This window comes from Chiloscyllium plagiosum, chromosome 20 (genome assembly GCF_004010195.1).
Source record: "Chiloscyllium plagiosum isolate BGI_BamShark_2017 chromosome 20, ASM401019v2, whole genome shotgun sequence".
Classification (NCBI taxonomy): domain Eukaryota; kingdom Metazoa; phylum Chordata; class Chondrichthyes; order Orectolobiformes; family Hemiscylliidae; genus Chiloscyllium; species Chiloscyllium plagiosum.
Genome location: NC_057729.1, coordinates 48,322,755 through 48,342,127, shown reverse-complemented (window position 1 = coordinate 48,342,127; position 19,373 = coordinate 48,322,755). Strand labels below are relative to the sequence as shown.

Sequence of the window (19,373 nt, the reverse complement as noted above, 5' to 3'; positions counted from 1 at the left end):
GTTGTAAGATTCCATGAACTCTCTCATTTGCATGCTGGGATGTTTTTGCATTCATGACATTCCAGTCCTGAATTTGTAACCTTGGTGTCAGCCCAACTGAGAGCTCTGAACAGATTTCTCCCCAGGATATAAAGAGCTGTCCAGTAATCATTCCCAGCAAGCATTTTTACAGAGTCAAACATAAGCTCCAGTGACCTGTGAGCCAGTGCTGAAGAGCAGCAGCTGCTAATGACACCCAATATATCCAAATAAATTGCACAGGAGAATGCTGTATATCATGGACATGTATTTAATAATCACACTCTACTTTATGACTTGATGCCCCTCTGGGTGAAAGGCATCGTTATCATTATATTACATGACACGAGCACAGGTACACTGTATATTCAATCTGTTCTTTAAGTAAGAACAATTCTCACAGTTTAATAAGCAGTAGATCACGAATGATTGACCAGGCTGCACAATTCAACAGAAAAGTAACTACAAAGATGAAAAACTGGCCAGTTCCCATCTCTACCTGGTGTGAATTTTCTTATTTTTCTCTCTTCTTTAAAACTAATGTTTTTTTTCAAACAGCACATTAAAAAAACGTCACTTTCCTGTTAATACAAAGGTTATGAATCGGAGAGGCTGTCCGAAATAGGCCAGAGCCAGCAAGAGTTTCCATAGAAACCAAATTGTAGCAGTCCACGTCCCTAGAACTGACAGAGAATCCGCACAATCCGTCTCCCCCAACCTTCATCTGTTGTCTCCACTTATCCGAGTTCTTCTTAATAATCTGAGTGAAAGAAACAGAATGATGTTGTTGACCAGCAATGGAAAGTTGGTGGCAAAATATCATACAAAATAAATTATTTCAAATTTAAAACAAACTTTAAAATGACTACCAAAAGGCACTTCCTCAGATAAAGGATAACGTAGGAACATAATTAAAAGGAGCAGGATTAGGTCATTTACCCTCTCGAGCCCAATCTGCCACTTAATGAGATCATGACAGATCTCCTAAATCAACACCATTTTCCCGCATTATCTCAACATCCCTTGATATCTTTAAAATACAAGAGCTTGATGGCCTAATGGTATGATTGCGAGACTATTAAACCAGCGACCCAGCTAATGTTCTGGGTACCTGGGTTCGAATCCTACCAGGGTACAGGTTGCTCTACTATAAAGCGACAGCTGTGTTCCTCTGCAACCTCACGCTACAGAAAATCATGCTATGGAAAACCACACTGTAAAAGATCACTAATAGAAAATCACCACACCTCTTCAGTAGAAAGTCTGTGTCATCCAAACAATGTCTACAATTCGTCAATTGCGTTATGGCCAATTTGTGTTGACGAAACATACCTTATAGCAGAACGACCAGAAGATGGTGGAATTGAACTCAATAATAATCTGGAAATCAGAGTCTAATGATGACCATGGAAACATTGCTGATTGCCAGGAAAATCCCATCTGGTTCACTAATGACCATCTTTACTTGGTCTGCCCTACATGTGACTCCAGACTCACAGCAATGTGGTTGACTCTTAACTGCTTTCTGGGCATTAGGGATTGGCAATAAATGTTCCCCTGGGCTGTGACGCCCATATCTAATGAATAAAACAAAATTCTAGAAATCTTTATTCTCTGCCTTGAATATATTCAATGATTGAGCCTCCTCTAGGCTGGAGATTTCATCACCCTCTGTGTCAAGAAATTCCTTCTCAGTTTGAAATGACTTCTTATTTATGAGACTGTGTGACTGGCCCTAATCCTCCCCATTCCCATCCAAGGAAGTGTTCTGCCAGGCTCCGCTGTATCAAATATAAACTTTGTATGCTGCAATGAGATCAGCTCTCATTCTTTTGACTTAGAATTAGAATTCCTACAGTGTGGAAACAGGCCGTTCAGCCCAACAAGTCCATACCGACTCTCCGAAGAGTAACCCACCCAGACCCATGCCTCTACCATATATTTGCCCCTGACTAATAACCTACACCATGGGCAATTTTAGCATGGCCAATTCACCTACCCTGCACACCTTTGGATTGAGGGAGGAAACCGGAGCACCTGGAGGAAACCCACGGGGGGTGAATGTGCAAACTCCATACAGACAGTTGCCCGAGGCCGGAATCGAACCTGGGTCCATGGCGCTGTGAGGCAGTAGTGCTAACCACTGAGACACCGTGCCGCACTAAACCTCTAGAGAATACAGGCTCTGCCTCCTCAATCTCTCCTCACAGGAGGATCCAGACATCCCAGGGCTCAGTCTGGTGAATTTTTGTGCCACTGCACAAAGGTAAGGAGTCCAAAACTGCATGCAGTTCCCCAGATGGGGTCACATTTCGGTTCCATATAATTGGAGCAAGACGTCTTTACTTCTCAAAACCCTCTGAAATGAATACCAACATACCTTTTACTTCCCTGGTCATTCATAATATTAATGATTGCCTAGAATAACTCTTAAGTCAGGATGAAGATGACAGGCTGTTGAAAACACAGACATTAGACTGAATGCTATTGTGGCAATTATTGGTAGACGGAATAGACAGTTATCAGCATGAAATTTTCATTATCAGTAGTGTAATAATAATGGATGTAAGTTTGCTTGCTGAGCTGGAAGCTCTCATTCTTTTGACTTAGAATTAGAATTCCTACAGTGTGGAAACAGGCTCTTCAGCCCAACATGTCCACACCGACTCTCCGAAGAGTAACCCACCCAGACCCATTCCTCTACCCTATATTTGCCCCTGACTAATAACCTACACCATGGGCAATTTTAGCATGGCCAATTCACCTAACCTGCACACCTTTGGATTGAGGGAGGAAACCGGAGCACCTGGAGGAAACCCACGGGGGGAGAATGTGCAAACTCCATACAGACAGTTGCCCGAGGCCGGTATCGAACCTGGGTCCGTGGCGCTGTGAGGCAGTAGTGCTAACCACTGAGCCACCGTGCCGCACTAAACTTCTAGAGAATACAGGCTCTGCCTCCTCAATCTCTCCTCACAGGAGGATCCAGACATCCCAGGGCTCAGTCTGGTGAATCTTTGTGCCACTGCACAAAGGTAAGGAGTCCAAAACTGCATGCAATTCTCCAGATGGGGTCACATTTCGGTTCCATATAATTGGAGCAAGATGTCTTTACTTCTCAAAACCCTCTGAAATGAATACCAACATACCTTTTACTTCCCTGGTCATTCATAATATTAATGATTGCCTAGAATAACTCTTAAGTCAGCATGAAGATGACAGGCTGTTGAAAAGACAGACATTAGACTGAATGCTATTGTGGCAATTATTGGTAGACGGAATAGACAGTTATCAGCATGAAATTTTCATTATCAGTAGTGTAATAATAATGGATGTAGGTTTGCTTGCTGAGCTGGAAGGTTTGTTTTCAGACGTTTCATCACCATACTCGGTGACATCATCAGTGAGCTAGCCTAGTTATGTTACCTAATATGGTGATGAAGCATCTGAAAATGAACCTTCCAGCTCAGCGAGCAAACCTACATCCAGAACCTCAACCTGAGCTACAAATTTTCTCAAAATGTAATAATAATATAAAAACTGAACAAAATACACACACAGATATATATAAAAACTGCATTCAGAATAAATATACCATGAAATCATAAGATATAGGTCCAAAAGTTAGGCCATTCAGCCCATTGAGTCTGCTTTGCCATTCAATGAGATACACAACAAATCTGATAATCCTCAACTCCACTTTCCAGCCTTTCCCTAAAATCCTTAAATCCCTTATTGAGTAAAAATCTGCCTTATCTCAGTTCTAAGTATTCTTGATAACCCAGCCTCAAAGCTCTCTGTGGTAATGAATTCTTCATTACTATTGAAAGGGTCGCTTCACCATGGTAACTTCATGCGTAGGGGATGGTGTCAAGATGATGCAATCACAATAGCATGCTGCTGCTTCACAACTCATCCAACACGTTTGTTAAAAATAAAAAAAACTAGCCTGTCTCAATAATACATCACATTACGCTGCAGGGCCAGCTGCCCAACACAAGCATCAGGTTTAATCCTCAATTTATGCTGAGTTAGTCGATGATGACAAAATTGGATTTATATTGGGAAGGAAAAAAAGGCAAAGCTGTGGGAAAATAGTGGAGGAGTGGGATTAATTAGATAGCTTTTACAAACAGTCAGGTAACCTTCACTGAGCAGCATCCTTCCACGCTAGATGATTTTATAATATTTGCAATTTCTTATTCTTCCGACATGGGAGATGGACATCGCTGGCACGTCTAGCATTTGCTGCCCCTTCATCATTTCTCTTGCTCTGAGTGGTTTTCTGCTTGATCATTTCAGAGGGCAGTTAAAAGGCAACCACATGGCCACAAATCTAGAGTCACATGTTGGCCAGACTGAGTAAGGCCAGCAGATTTCCTTCCCAGAAGGACATTAGCAAACCAGTTGGGATTTTACAACAACTGATAATAGTTTGGGCTTTATATAATTTCAAATTTATTAACTGAGTTCAGATTCCACTAGTAGCTGTGACAGGATTTAAACTGATAGTCCCAGAGCATGGCCTGGGCTTCTGGATTACTATAGCCCAATGACTAAAGCACTTTTGCCCCCTGTTGTGCTGCATTGTGACCACGTCTGTTAGAGCCTCAAGTTAGTTGAATTCAGTTGATTCACTTGTTATTGTTCTGTATTCAGATAACACAGCTTTACCTCCTCTCTCTGGTCTCTGTGTGCTCCAGCTGCTGTTCCTGGAAAAGCCTTAGATCTTCCTGCTGATATCGAGCATCAAACGATCCCTCTCTACTCCTGAAGGCCAGCAGTTGGCTAGAATGGTCAGCACTGCGCTCTCGAAGGGACAGATTTAACGGACACAGAACTGTGTCACCATTTTCCTGAGCAAAGACAACAGTTAAAATTAATAAGGAGGAGGAGGGGTTAGCAGGGGACAAAGAAGCAGCATGGGAGCAGAGAAAGAGTCAATATAATTCTATAACAGAACAAAAGGAAGCCACCCAACCACCATGCCTCTGTCTACCCCCTGAAATATACAGGTAATAAGACCTGCTCACTTGCTTCCTCCCTATGGCCTCCTAAATCATTTACTTTTGAGTAAAGACTCCAGTTACAATGAACATTATATTTGTATCTTGTCATAACCCTATCCATTCTTTCTAATTTCTAACCTTAATTTCAAAAAAGTTATCAGATAAGACTGGGGCTCTGTATAAGGTGTGTGATTCAGTCAGCGCCCCTCTCTTGCTGGGGAATCAACCTTTGGGAAGACCAGGACTCAGCATGGATCGGGAATGTCGCTGATTGGCCACTCCCATGCTGTGGAAGGGCAAACAAGGTTGGGAGGGTAGCTGTCCTACCCTTATCATTGATTCCAAGATCTCCAGGTGGACCATTAATGCCGCCAATTCAAGATCCTCGCTGTAGCTATTCTTCAAAGGCACCGATCGGTATCCTGAGAAAACAAGAGAGATCAGCTGAGTAACAGCATGCATTATAGAAGGAAGTGGACAAGGATGTAGGGGTAGTGATGGGGTTTGAGGAGGAACACAAGGTCTGATAATGGAACCTAGCAACTTGTGGATAAAATCACTTGTGAATTGTCAGTGATGAAAGATTTTTGATAGACACAGGAATCAAAGGTTAAGAAAGGAGTAGACAGGAAAATGGACTTGAGGCTACATCCAGATTGGCCATAAATCTATTGAATGGTGGAGTATGCTAGGTTGGCCAAATGGCATACTCCTGTTCCTAAGTCCTGTTTTTCCTCACATGAGTGGGCAGCAATACAGCATGAGGGGTGGGCAGTTAAATAAAGAGGAACGAGCAATGAAACAACACAGAATGGGGACAAAATGTGGCATGGTTTACCAAACAAGTTAGGAGACGAGAACTGAACTAACGAGGGACAGCAGACAAAAGGAGGAGGGTGGTGAAGCAGGACATTGGAGAGACATTGCACAGCATAAGGAATGAGGAGACGATAATGTTTCTCTTGGCTACCTGTCCTTATGGCTTTGACAGGAAAGGTTGCTTCTGCCAGGAAATTCTGATCGCTGAACACATCCTCCTCGTAGACAACAAATCGTAAGAAGCTGAATTCTGGGTTAGTGATGTTTATAGAAAATGGCTTTGCCGTCCATGTGGGGTTTAAGCCATTCACCGCTAAATGAAAAGAAATGAAAATGGAACCATTATTTCCTACAGTGTGCCACCAAACAGAAGACCTTTTGGGAACTACAAGACACTCAATTTACACATTTAATTTTGGCCTCTTAAGAACTTCATCAGCTTCACACAAACTTCAATGCCAGGACCCAAAGTTCTGAAATTCCCACCTTAACTCTCTTTTGCTACTCCTTTATACTTACCTCTCTGACCACACTTTTTGTCATCTGTCCTCAGATTTCCTGATGTAACTCAGTATCCAGTTTTGTTGAAATACCTGAGTAAAAGTTCTGCAGGCATTTCCTATTTTATAAGTGCTATAAAAATGCAAATTGTTGTTATTCACTACTAATACTGTATCATCGTGTTCAACAATAATATCCCTCACACTGGATAATGTGAGGCCCTTTGGCCTGCTCTCTTGGTAATTTTGTTTCATCTCCCCTCTTCTCTACATGCTATTGATCCCTTCTTGAATACAGGCAGTTCTTTTGTAACACAATGGTTGCATTTTTTGCAATCCTGTTTATAGAAAAATCACACGTCAGAAACAGTGCTTAAAGTGTTGGTGATCTAATCGTGTTACAGCCAACACACGTTTTAAAAGTTCGTGCTTTAGAAACCGTGTCCCCAATTCGTCAATTGTGTTACAGCTGATTTGTCTTAACGAAGCGCACATTAAAGCAGAACGACTTGTATTCAAATGAATTTAACATTTCTATGATACTTCCTCCTCATGGGTAAGCCATAGCAAACATAGTCACTGTGAAAGATCGATGCAACCTATCTGAGGAAATCAGACCCGTGCCCAATGTCTGATGTATGTACACAAATATTCCGAGAGGGATGATAGATTCCAACCTGAGGCCTGACCTGACCAAGGGACATTGGGGCTAATGGTAATAGTTATTGTAATCAACCTGTTTGAACATGCTGTGACACATCTCTGGGACAGGTGGGATTTGAATTGGACATTCGAGTTCAGAAGTAGGGACACTACCACTGTGCCACAGACCATCAAAAACAATTTTGAAATAACCTGGTCAGACAGAGCTCCAGGGATTGTGGGACTCAAACCTGGACCTTCCCTTCCAGAGGCAGGGCCACTACAGTGCCACAAAATCCCCTAAACAGATAACTTTTACCCATTCTGCAGCAGTTCAGTAAAATACATATTTGGGGCGGGTGATGGTTTCATTTCTATCATTTCAGGCGGGATTTAAGAGTCAACGATGTTACTGTGGGTATGAGTCATACGTGGCCGGCATTGGATGAGAATGGAAGTTTTCCTTCCCTAAAGGACATTAAGTGAACCACATGGATTTTTATAATAATTGACAATAGGTTCATGGTCACCCCTCCTGAGACAGATTCAGGATTTATGATTAACTTCAATTTACATTCTAGGATTCAAACCTTTGTCCCCAGAGCATGAGCAGAGGCCTTTGAACAACGAGCGCAGTGACATTACCACTACACTACCACTTCCCCTACACTTATCAAGTGACATTCAAGTACTTCCTTAACACTGGAAATATAGGGACAAGTGATAAGCCGTAAGAGTTTTCACAACAAGCTACTGAAGGGAGAGTGTTTAAGCAGGGTCAGTTTTAAGGCAGCACCCTTGACCTGACTGAGTGTAATCCAGGACTAAATTAGAGAATAAAATCTCATCCCCATCCATGGCTGTATGTCCTGCAAATTAAAGTCTGAAAGTGCAGTTGGTGAGACTGCTCTCAGGGAAGTCCACTACAGCTCCACCACAGAGTGAAGAAGAAGATAAAATGGTGAAAAGTTGATAACAACATCACAGAGGAAGTTGTCACCGCACAGAGGAAGTTGTCACCGCAACTGTCGCTGGGTGTTGGCTGTGTCAAGGTTGAAGATAAGGGCGATCTTCTTACCAACAATCTCAGTCTTGTACTTGCAGTTATCGTAGTCAGATCCACAAACCTCAACCTCTACAAATGGAGAGGTAATGCCTCTGCCATTCTTAGGCAAGTGACGAGCACCCAGAACCTGGTGAAATCAATTTTAAGAGAATTTTAAGAAAATGCAAAAACAGTTATTCATCTGTTATATCTCGCTAACCAGCCCTCCACCATCATCTATATTTCATTAAAACTGCTGATACAAGATGATATACCTACAAAGCCTGATGAAGGGCTTATGCCCGAAACGTCAATTCTCCTGTTTATCGGATGCTGCCTGACCTGCTGTGCTTTTCTAGCACTACACCCTCGACTCTGAACTCCAGCATCTGCAGTCCTCACTTTCTCCCAATGTGCTCCTATCTCTGTCGAAAACAGTACCTTATCCTTTGATTCAATTTCCTTCCTGTAGTGATTGTAATGAGGTCAGCCACGTGGACCTGACAGACTATGAGTTCCCTGACTGGATCTGTTAATCTGGCCCAATCAAGGAGCCCTGGCTGACAGATATAAACAGGAGATTCAGAGTCTCCTCAGTTTAGGGGACTGACTCTATGCTAGCTGGTGCTATAGTCAGTATGTTACTGTTGCAGTTGGTTTCTGCTCCTTTTTTCTGGGGTGGAAACCTGATTCCTGAACTGGCTGAATTATTTAGCCAGTTTGTTAACTGGCATTCCTTTTGGTGAGGACTGATTGTTAAACTCCTGGTGCACATAATGTGTTTCAGGTGTAACTCAGTTCTCATTAGGGGATTGTTGTTTCACTGGCTGGTTTCTCTTTTTACTCTTTTTGAGAAAAGGACAATGTTAGTTTTATGGTAGGGCTTAGCCCTTGGACTCTAGTTTTCTTTTGTTTTTTGTATGTGTCTTCACTTTTTATTGGTGCTTGGACTGAGCTCTTGTGAAAGACATACATTTTACCAGAGGAGCTGTTCCTGTGGGGAGGCCTAGCCCTGGGACTGGGCCTCTGAAGATTGAACACCTGTGTGTGTGCTGGGAGGTGAGCACTTGCTGTACCCTGGAGTTTGGGTGAAGACCTTTCCTTTAGGAGTGGACCAAACCCCTGTGAGTTAACTGCACCTGTACAATGTACTATGTTCCTGTGAGTGGGCCTGGTTTTCCAAGGCTGGGCCAGGACTCTATGGAGACTGAACACTGTGTGCTGTGGGATGTGAATTTGCTGCCTGCAGGAGTGGACTCTGCCCTTGGTTGCGGACTTTGTTTTTAGCAACGGACTCTGCAGTTTGGAGTGGACTCTATTTCTGACAATGCATATTGTATACTGGAGTGGACTCTTCTTGGAAATGGATTCCAAATCTTGAAAACTGTATAGATTTGGACTGTGTACCAGTAAGGACACTGTTTTTTTGGTAATTAACTGTATTGTGGTGTTTCCTGGATCTATCACCTGCACTGTCTTGTGTGTCCCTGGGTCTGGCAGGCCTTGCTGTGAGCTGGGAGGCTCATGGGTCGTCCTGAATGCTGTCACCCAGAGAGCCGGAGGGTGGGTAGGCCACCCTGATGCTAGTTGCCCCGAGAGCCAGATGGTGGGTAGGCTGTTCTGAGCACTGTCGTCCCGAGAAGGGGTAATCAGGACGGGTTGTCCTAGAGGTGGTCGAAAGGTGTCAGAGCAGCCGAGAGCCAGAAGGTGCGTACGGGCGGGCTGAGATCCGGAAGGCTTGTGGGCTACCCTACACGCTGTCGTCCCAGGGAAGGGGACGGGCTGTCCTAGAGGTGGCCGGAAGGTGTGCCAGGATAGCCCACTGGCCGGATGGCGCATCAGGGTGGGTGAGAGCCAAATGGTAGTAGGGGCAGACCGAGAGCCAGAAGGTGGGTAGCCGTCCTCAGCGCTGTCACCCCGGGCGGGTACCAGGGCGGGCTGTCCTAGAGGTGGTCAAAAGGTGTGTCAGGGCGGACCGAGAACTGGAAGGGGCATGGGGTGGACCGAGAGCCAGAGGTGGGTAGGGGCGGGCTGCCTTAGAATGGTCGGAAGGTGGGAGGGATGGGGCCTTGCTGGGTCTGTATTGTATGCACTTTTTTATGCAACTGGATTGTCCTCTTATGTACAAATGTCGTTGTCACTGTGTCTTTTAATATGTGAAACTGGGATTTGAGGTTTGTCCTCATCTCCCTGTCAACTGGTTGAACGGTAGGGTTTGGGGCCTGGCTTTGCTGCTCCTCTCCCTTGTAAAATTGTTGTTGTATACATCTGTTAATGTTAACTGTTTTTTGTAATTTGTTTAATAAAATATTATAAACAGAGTGTCAGAAATCAGCTCACCCTGAGAGCCATCTCTAAGGCAGCCGGACTAGGGGAACATCTGCACTCTGCATGCATCAACTAACCCTGTGTCTCCTCTGGCGACATGTCCATCTTTGGCCTCCTTTACTGTCATAGTGAGGCCAAACTAAACTTGAGGAGCAACACCTTATATTTCACCTGGGGAGCTTACATCCCAAAATATTGACTTCACTAGCATCAAAATCCCTCCATCCCCAACCTTACCCCATGCCCAGCTCCCCATCCTCCTTGCCTCACTGACCTGTTCTAACCTGTCCATCTTCCTACTCACCTATCCGCAGCACCCTTCCCACTGACCAATCACAATAACCGCCACCTGCATTCACCAATCACCGACTCCCTACCCTTCCCACAGCCTCACCTCCCTCCCACTATATACTTCTGGCCTCCACTCCCCCTCCCCAGTCCTGATGAAGGTTTTAGGCCTGAAATGTTGACTTTCCTGCTCCTCAGATGCTGTCTGACTTTCTGTGTGATTCCAGCATCACATCCATTGACTCTGGCTTCCAGCATCTGCAGTTTTTATTGTCTTTAAGCACTATGCACATGTAAATAAAAGGTAATTCAGTGATGGGATATTGGCCTCTGTGGAGGTATTTCACATTCCTGACTTCTTCTGGCTCTGATTATTTCTCCAAATTTATCTTCAAAACTTGCTACTTCCACTGCAGTAACTTTGGCTTAATTTCTTCAACTATCTCCTCACTGGCCTTCAGTGATTCATCCCAAATGATCCTTCCTCCTCTTAGTTGGTCCTGTGAGACCGAAGAGGACTTGTTTCTCGTTCGATGGATTCAGAGATGGGTGGTTATTCAATGCACAATCTGCATACTCAGCCCCATGTGGGGCAGGTGGTGTTGTGCCCAAAGTTTGCTTGGAAATTCGTGCCCTCCCTCCATTGCCTTGACTTCACCTCTGTGCAGTTGTAAGTTGTCCCTCTTAAGGACAATTAGGGGTGGTCAATAAATTCTACCCAACCAGTGACACCCACTTCCCATGAAAGAATTTTAAAAACTCATCAAAGGCCCTCCATTCACTGTCACTACTGTACTGTGGTTCCTTATTAACCAATTACATAACTTCAAATCACCACTGCATTCCCTTAAGTCTTTGAAACCTCTTCCTGTCCGACTGTAGGTGCTGCAGTCCAGTGCACTGTTGGAACTGTTAGCTTTAAACTGACAGTCCACAAAGGTATCCATAAAAAAAGGTCTTTTACACTATACTCAGAAGTTATCCCTGATGCCTTGGTGAATACTTATCACTAAATCACTGTCACAAAATAAATTATCTGGCCATTTACTCACTGCTGATTGTGGGACCTTGTGTTCAAATTGGCTCCCGTGTTTACTACACGATGACACACACTACGGAAGTACGTAATTGTGAATTAAACACTTTGGATCATCCTGAGGTGATAAAGACTTGACGTAAGTGTATTTCGTCTTTTTTCCTCAATTAATTCATCCTCCCAAATGTTAATTCAGTAGACTGTAAAACCCAGACTATGATTTGTTTTTAACTTATGATATTTCCTTTTTGGTGTTTTACCCTAACAGTGCCTCACTGATTACTGCAACACAACATCCTCCATACAGTAACACAATAATACGATTGCAAAACAGCCCTTTAAATCTGCCTAATGTCTGAGAAGCTGATTTCAATCTAACCTTACAGATAAGGAAACAGAACAATGATGTTGACCATGTAACAGACCTGGAGTTGAATGATGAGTGACTCAGTCGGCCTCACAGAGTGTTTGTCAAAAGGATCAAACTGGTCGTCCCTCATGATGGATGGCTGCAGAACATACCCACACCTCCCATTCAACATGAACAACGACTGATTCATCTGCATGGGTTTATCTGGGAGACAGAGATAAAATATAAGGAATTAGGACATATTATCAAAGCCCTTAACCACTTGCAACTAGCCTACAGTCTGTATCAGATTCAGTTTCATAACTTTATTGTTTTCAATCCAAGCAAAACTAGAGTAAACAATGAGATTTTGTGCCAAGTTTAACACTGTGGACTTAAGCTCTACTAAGAACAGAAAAGCTGAAACCAAGCCTATTCCACCACAAACAAAGGCAGTTCCAACCAACACCATCCTGCAAGATGGGATGGAAATATAATTAAAAAGTTAGCACTGGAAAATCAATGGATGGTATGGGATGCTCAATCAGTGTAGTCACAAGTAGTGGTTCAGAGTCCTTGACAGGAGCCTATCAGACAGAGTAATTGGGCAACCTCTGCATACTTCCCCACTAGCTTCATCATCCTTGTTCCCATAACATACTCCTTCCCGTCATAATGTTTGCCTTGTACTGTTGTGGGATTGCTTCAGGAAAGTTTTATTTTCCATGGGAAGTGGGCTTTTGCCCATCCATCATTACCCTTGACCTCAGTTGCTCGTGGGCCAATTCAAAGGGCAGTTAAAAGAAAACAACATTGCTGTGAGTCTGGAGTCAGATGTAGGTCAGACTAGGTAAAGGTGGCAGATTTCCTTCCCTAATGGACACTAGTGAACCAGTTTTACAAGAATGAGTAATAGCTTTCATGGTCAACTCCCTCCTGAGACAAGCTTTTAATTCCAAATTTTGTTAACTGAATTTAAATTCTACAAAGCTGCCACAGTGGGATTTGAACCCACATCCCTACAGCATTAACCTGGACTCTGCCAGATTACTGGTCAGTGACATTACCATTAGACCAACATTCACCCAGTGAATGCTTGAGGAAGTGAAGGTCAACTCATCAGGCAGTGAGCATTGTCCACTGACAGCCTTCTGTGCACATGACTGCACACCAATGTGGAAAGTACTGTCTTGAATGCTCATTCTGCATCAATAGTGCTGCGGTCAAGAGTGTCAAGTTCCGGGAGTGATGATCACCGACAATCTGTCCTGGTCCATCATGTCGAAGTGATGGTCAAGAAAGTATAACAACTTCCCGAGGAGGCTAAGGAAATTTGGCATGTCCACTAAGGCTCTTACTCATTTTTATAGATGCACCATAGATCGCATCCTATCTGGATGGTATGACTTCTGCTCTTCTCAAAACTGCAAGAATCTACAGAGTCATAAGCACAGCCCAGTCCATCATGCTAACCAACCTCCCATACACTGGCTCCATCTATACTTTCCTATACCTCAGGAAAACAACCAACATCATCAAAGACCCCTCCCTCCCCGGTTACACTCTCTTCCATTGGGCAGAAGATATAGATGTTTGAATATGCATACGGACAGATTCAAGAACATCTTCTTCTCTGCTGTTATCAGACTTTTGAACGGACCTCTCAAATATTAATTCTCATCTCTCTCTGTCTCTCTCTCTCTCTCTTCACCATCTCTGCGGCTGTAACACTGTACTCTCCACTCCATTCTGCTACCCTGATGTACTTTGTGTGGTATGATCTGCCTGTAGAGCATGCAAAACAACACTTTTCACTGTATCTCTGGGCATGTGACGACAATGAATCCAAACTCAAACACAACTTCTTCCCTTTAAGATTCCACACAAGCACAATGTAACATTCAAATGCTGTTGGCAACAAAAGCCAGTTCAGACAGGGTATTGATCGGGAATCGGGAACTGTTGTGACACCAAGACTGCGTGTGTGGGTTGGGTGGGTTCAGTGGTAATGAGGACAAAAACAGGAAGAAGGAAAAAGTAACAAGGACCTGGGGTCTGGAAGTTCAATGCCACTAACTGACTGCCACAAATCCACATGGGCAAGGGGTCGTAGTTGGATGAGTCGAGACGCTGGCCTTTGGGATAGATGCGACTCAGCTGCAGACGGTTGTACTGTAGAAATTTCTTCCCCTTGACCCTGTTCACATATTTCTCTGCCTTGGTTTCTGGAAACGATGACATATCCCGGTAGCAGGCCCGATCACTCCCAATCTCTGTATCACAAAGAAACAACGGGAGAGATTATTGTCTTATCATTTCTTGCACACATTCCTAATTTTATCTACACCATCTAATCACTCATTCTTCTTGGGGAGGGGATGTCCTTCCCATTATTTGTAATCCACCTTGTCCATTAATCACTGTCCACCTGCTTCATGGCCGGAAGGTTTCATGTTGACCACATGACCAATATCACATGGTTAGCATGAACTAATGATCCCTGGGAGAAACAATTTCAGAAAAAGCACATTCTGACCAACATCTGGCAGTATTCTATTCATTTCCTAGCTCATGTGTGCCATGACCAGTTCAGAACTCCCTGTCCCCTCAGCAACGCAACCTCAGTTTCTGACACTAGTTGTAGTTCTGTAGTGATGACAGGTGTGCAAATATTTTCTACATTTTCTGGCACCTCACAGATTTATTACTACGTGTAGGCAGCCTTCCTGCCTGCCACTCAAAATGAAAGGCTGCACTGACACCCACTGGACCTGCACTCTTGGTCTAACCAGCAGATCAATAGTAGATTAAAGGTAAAATATCATCCAATATCGTTCAGTGTTTTCAAAATCTTGCATGCAGAATGCAAACAAACTTTCCTGTTGCCACAATTTCTGATCACACTTTTCTGCCAACTTTAAGCATTGTAGATTACTGTGTCAACATTTCCCACTCAACGTTCCAAGGTTAATGTTTGTCAATGATGTGCAGGTGCTGGTGCTGGACTGGGGAGATCAATTGGAACTCGCACAACCAGCTTATAGTCCTACAGGTTTATTTGGAAGTATAAACTTTCGGAGCACCACTTCGTCACAAACAAACACGATTTGCAAAGTATTGCAGGCTAGCTCCACAGTTTACCCTGTGGTGTGTTACAGTGGTCTATTCCACAATTCCATCGTTGTCTTGCAACAAAATCTTCTATTCATCAAAGTGGCCCCGGGTAGTAATTGCTATTACCATAGAATACCATAGAATTCCTACAGTGTGGAAACAGGCCACTTGGCCCACGCCGATCCTCTGGAGAGTGTCCCATCCAGAGCCATCCCCCTACCCTATCCCTGTAACCCTCCGGTTCCCAAGGCTGATGCACCCAAGCTACACATCCCTGAACACTATGGGTAATATAGCATGACCAATCCAGCTAGCTTGCACATCTTTGGACTGTGCGAGGAAACCGGAGCACCCAGCAGAAACCCCCCACAGACACAGGGAGAATGTGTAAACTTTATTATTATATTATATTCTTAGATCAGTGTGAGAGTCAGATCACTATCGCTCACTAATTTTTTTTAACTTTGTGACTTCACGCCTCATGTTTGGGTCAGAATGTTGAGGGTCAAGGACTTCAACATTCACTGGATACCAATCAGAAATCCTGTTTTGTTTTTTATTTCACTACTGCCTTAGAGCAACAGGGACAATAGCCACTAGGGCAACTAGTCGAAGGATGTAACCGAGGAATATCCTGATATTATAAGCCAGTCGTACAAACAGTAAATTGCAGCTTTGAGTGAAGTTACAAGTTCTTTTCTCAGACTGAATGCTAACAGCTCCTTGGTTCCTTCAAATTCTCCAGGTTATATTCTGTAATTGGTGGGTGTGACCTCACAGATGGATCTTTTGAGATCTGATTGCTGTCGCAAAAAAAATTCTAAACAAAGATAGGTATTCATTTTCTTTTAAGACCCCCACCATCAAAAACTTACACCATGCTGAAATTTCTTCTTGTTCCTCCTCCCTCCGCCCCCCCACCCTACCCACCATCTGTTCAGAAGATTAAGTTACTTCGAACTTTATCACAGTGTGACTCCATTTTAACGCTTCTGACTTTGTGTGACATGGTGGGGGTTGGGGGAAACTGCTTCTTTCAACTGCAGGGCCAGGGTGGGGGAGGTGTGCATTCACCTCTCGGTGCTCAGCAGTTTAATTACTGGCAGCCTAGTCTCGTTCAAGAGGCTGCCCAAGCTTTCCCGCACCAGAGCTCTCATAACATCAGTGGCATTAAAATGGGGCCACACCGGGTAAAGGTTTGGAAATAGATACTTTTGATTACAAGGTTATAATGACTCAGAACAATTGGGTCACATTTTCCAGACCAGAAATGTTTGTAGAACAGCAAATTTACACTTTAAGAAACAAATCCATAATTGTACACGTTCTAGTAGTTCTATTCCATACAATTCAGAATGCGCTTACACCTTTGTCAATATCACATGTGGTCCACCAATCCTCCCCTCCCACTCTGGCCACTCACAAGAGAATTTGCTTTGGATCTGAGGGGAAGGAGCACACACAGTGAGAAGTGTTTGTGTGTGCGCGTTGTCCTTAACATCACTTACTTTCTTCATCAAAGGGGACAGGTCTGCAATACACCACTAGGTCAGAGAGTTCAAGAGCAATCTTCTTTCTGCGCTCCATCATCTTCCCCTCTTCCTTCTAAAAAGTGATCAAACCACAAATTAAAAGCTTTAAAATGACATCTCCTCAAACTAAGAGAATAATTTTGAATTCTTGCGGGCATTTACTTTCTATGATACCTATGCTTGCTGGCGCACAGTTTCTGTGATACTTGTTCTAATTAGGGCACAGTTTCTGTGGTGGCGCTGGAAAAGCACAACAGATCAGGCAGCATCCGAGGAGCAGACGAATCAACGTTTCAGGCATAAGTCCTTCATCAGGAATATGTCTGGCCTGCTGTGCTTTTCCAGTACCACACTTTTCGAGTCTGACTCTCCAGCATCTGCAGTCCTCACTTTCTGTGATACCTGTTCTTGTTGAGGTACAGTTTCTGTGGTAGCTGTTCTTGTTGGGGCACAGTTTCTGTGATACCTGTTCTTGTTGAGGTACAGTTTCTGTGGTAGCTGTTCTTGTTGGGGCACAGTTTCTGTGATACCTGTTCTTGTTGGGGTACAGTTTCTGTGATACCTGTTCTTGTTGGGGTGCAGATTCTTTGACACTTGTTCTTGCTGGGGTTAGTTTCTGGGATGTTCCGTTCTCTCTGGGTTAGAGTGCTGGGGCTACCTATTCTTGCTAGGGTACAGGAACATCTTTCCTCATTGGTGTAAGTAGCCAAATTCTCTGAGAATTTTCCAGAGAATTTGTGTTACCAAGGGTATTTTTCCTGGCAGCAGCCAAAATGTAACAGAAACATGCTACCTACTGTCAGTGAAAACATCACAGTAACCCAGTGTGGAAAAAAATCTACCTTTGTACATGAAATTCAATTGAGTGAAATCTCAGTTCCTAAATGTTTTAAAAAGGATGTAGGTTGTATCAATGAATCCTCTAATTAGAATGCCTACAGTGTGGAAACAGGCCCTTCGGCCCAACAAGTCCACACTGACCCTCCGAAGAGTAACCCAACCAGACCCATTCCCCCGAATGATACACCTAACCTACACATCCCTGAACGTGATGGGCAATTTAGCATGGCCAATTCACCTAACCTGCACATCTTTAGACTGTGGCAGGAAACCGGAGCATCCAGAGGAAACCCATGCAGAAACGGGGAGAATGTGCAAATGTGCAAACACCCACACAGACAGTCGCCCGAGGCTGGATTCGAACCCAGGTCCCTGGTGCTGTGAGGCAGCAGTGCTAACCACTGAGCCATCATGCCCACCCCCCCACAATGAAGTATAAGAGAAACTCATTCCAAGCTGTTTTCTTTAAGTGTGTGAATTTACCCTGGCGTCTGCCGTCTGTGCTGCTTCCCGGATCTTGGCCACCCAATCGTTCAGATCTTCCAGTGTTTCTGCTGCCAGGTCCATTGTCTCACCAGCACGGTTGAACGAGCTCACATTTATTTTAAAAACATAGGGACGACTGCCTTTTCCATCTGGATGAACGGCTGAAATGAGACAAGAAGGGTGAATAAAATATTGGAGCTGTTCATCTGATGGCATGGCTATGCTCCAGTTCTGTAGGCCAAAGACAATCAACTACCCAACAACAATTTGTCAATTCAAGGAAACACTTTAGATGTTGGTGAATATGTTAACCCCTGATTCTGGAGAGATTGTTGCAGTCTCAAAAATTGAGTTTGAAACTGAACTGTTGGCATGCCTGTGTGTGGTCGCTGATTGTGTTTGTCCTTTGCCATGTAAGGTCTGCTTTTTTCTGTGAGCGAGTCATAAACCCCAATGCATATTCACAACATAATCTGTGTCCACGCTGTGATCCCTGGGGCTCTGCTGGAAGTGGGGTGAAATATTGAGGCTAACTGCTAATGTGGTATGTTGTGGCTGAAAAGTGGGGATGAACTTATCCATTGAGGATAGACAAATACGTGATTTTTGGGGCCAGTAAAATGCGGTCATACCAAGTCGACTTTTATGTCTAGATTTATACATTTGGTTCCAATCAATGTGGCATCTTCAAAACAATGGTCTTCTGGCAAAATCAACAACAATAACTACCTATACTTAGATAGCACCTAATGCAATAAAACATAAGACCACAATAAGTAAATGTATTTGCAGATTATAAGGTCGCTCAAGCTTTCCTCATGCTATTCAACAGAATGATGGCCAATCTCCTGTCCCAGCTGCATTCTCCCTCCAATTTCCCATAGACATAGAACATAGAACAGTACAGCACAGAACAGGCCCTTCAGTCCACAATGTTGTGCAGACCATTGATCCTCATGTATGCACCCTCAAATTTTTGTGACCATATGCATGTCCAGCAGTTTCTTAAATGTCCCCAATGACCTCAACCGCTGCTGGCAACGCATTCCATGCTCTCACAACTCTCTGTGTAAAGAACCCGCCTCTGATATCCCCTCTATACTTTCCTCCAAACAGCTTAAAAGTATGACCCGTCGTGTTAGCCATTTCTGCCCTGGGAAATAGTCTCTGACTATCGACTTTATCTATGCCTCTCATTATCTTGGTATACTTTAATTAGGTCCCCTCTCCTCCTCCTTTTCTCCAATGAAAAAAGTCCGAGCTCAGTCAACCTCTCTTCATAAGTTAAGCCCTCCATTCCAGGCAGCATCCTGGTAAACTTCCTCTGAACCCTCTCCAAAGCATCCACATCTTTCCTATAATAGGGC

The 19,373-nt window shown here is 43.8% G+C and overlaps 1 protein-coding gene across 1 annotated transcript in view; it reads right to left on the bottom strand.

Moving 5' to 3' along the window:
* Positions 1 to 272: 272 nt before the first annotated feature.
* Positions 273 to 19,373, bottom strand: part of plcg1 (phospholipase C, gamma 1) — a 118,684-nt gene continuing 99,583 nt past the window's right edge. Inside the window, exons 23-31 of the mRNA XM_043710716.1 lie at positions 18,004 to 18,167; positions 16,657 to 16,753; positions 14,083 to 14,307; positions 12,111 to 12,259; positions 8,067 to 8,181; positions 5,998 to 6,159; positions 5,355 to 5,449; positions 4,693 to 4,874; positions 273 to 778 (exon numbers count right to left, since the gene is read on the bottom strand). Coding sequence (XP_043566651.1) covers positions 739 to 778; positions 4,693 to 4,874; positions 5,355 to 5,449; positions 5,998 to 6,159; positions 8,067 to 8,181; positions 12,111 to 12,259; positions 14,083 to 14,307; positions 16,657 to 16,753; positions 18,004 to 18,167 — 1,229 coding nt within the window. The 3' untranslated portion in view covers positions 273 to 738. The remainder of the gene's footprint in view (positions 779 to 4,692; positions 4,875 to 5,354; positions 5,450 to 5,997; positions 6,160 to 8,066; positions 8,182 to 12,110; positions 12,260 to 14,082; positions 14,308 to 16,656; positions 16,754 to 18,003; positions 18,168 to 19,373) is intronic.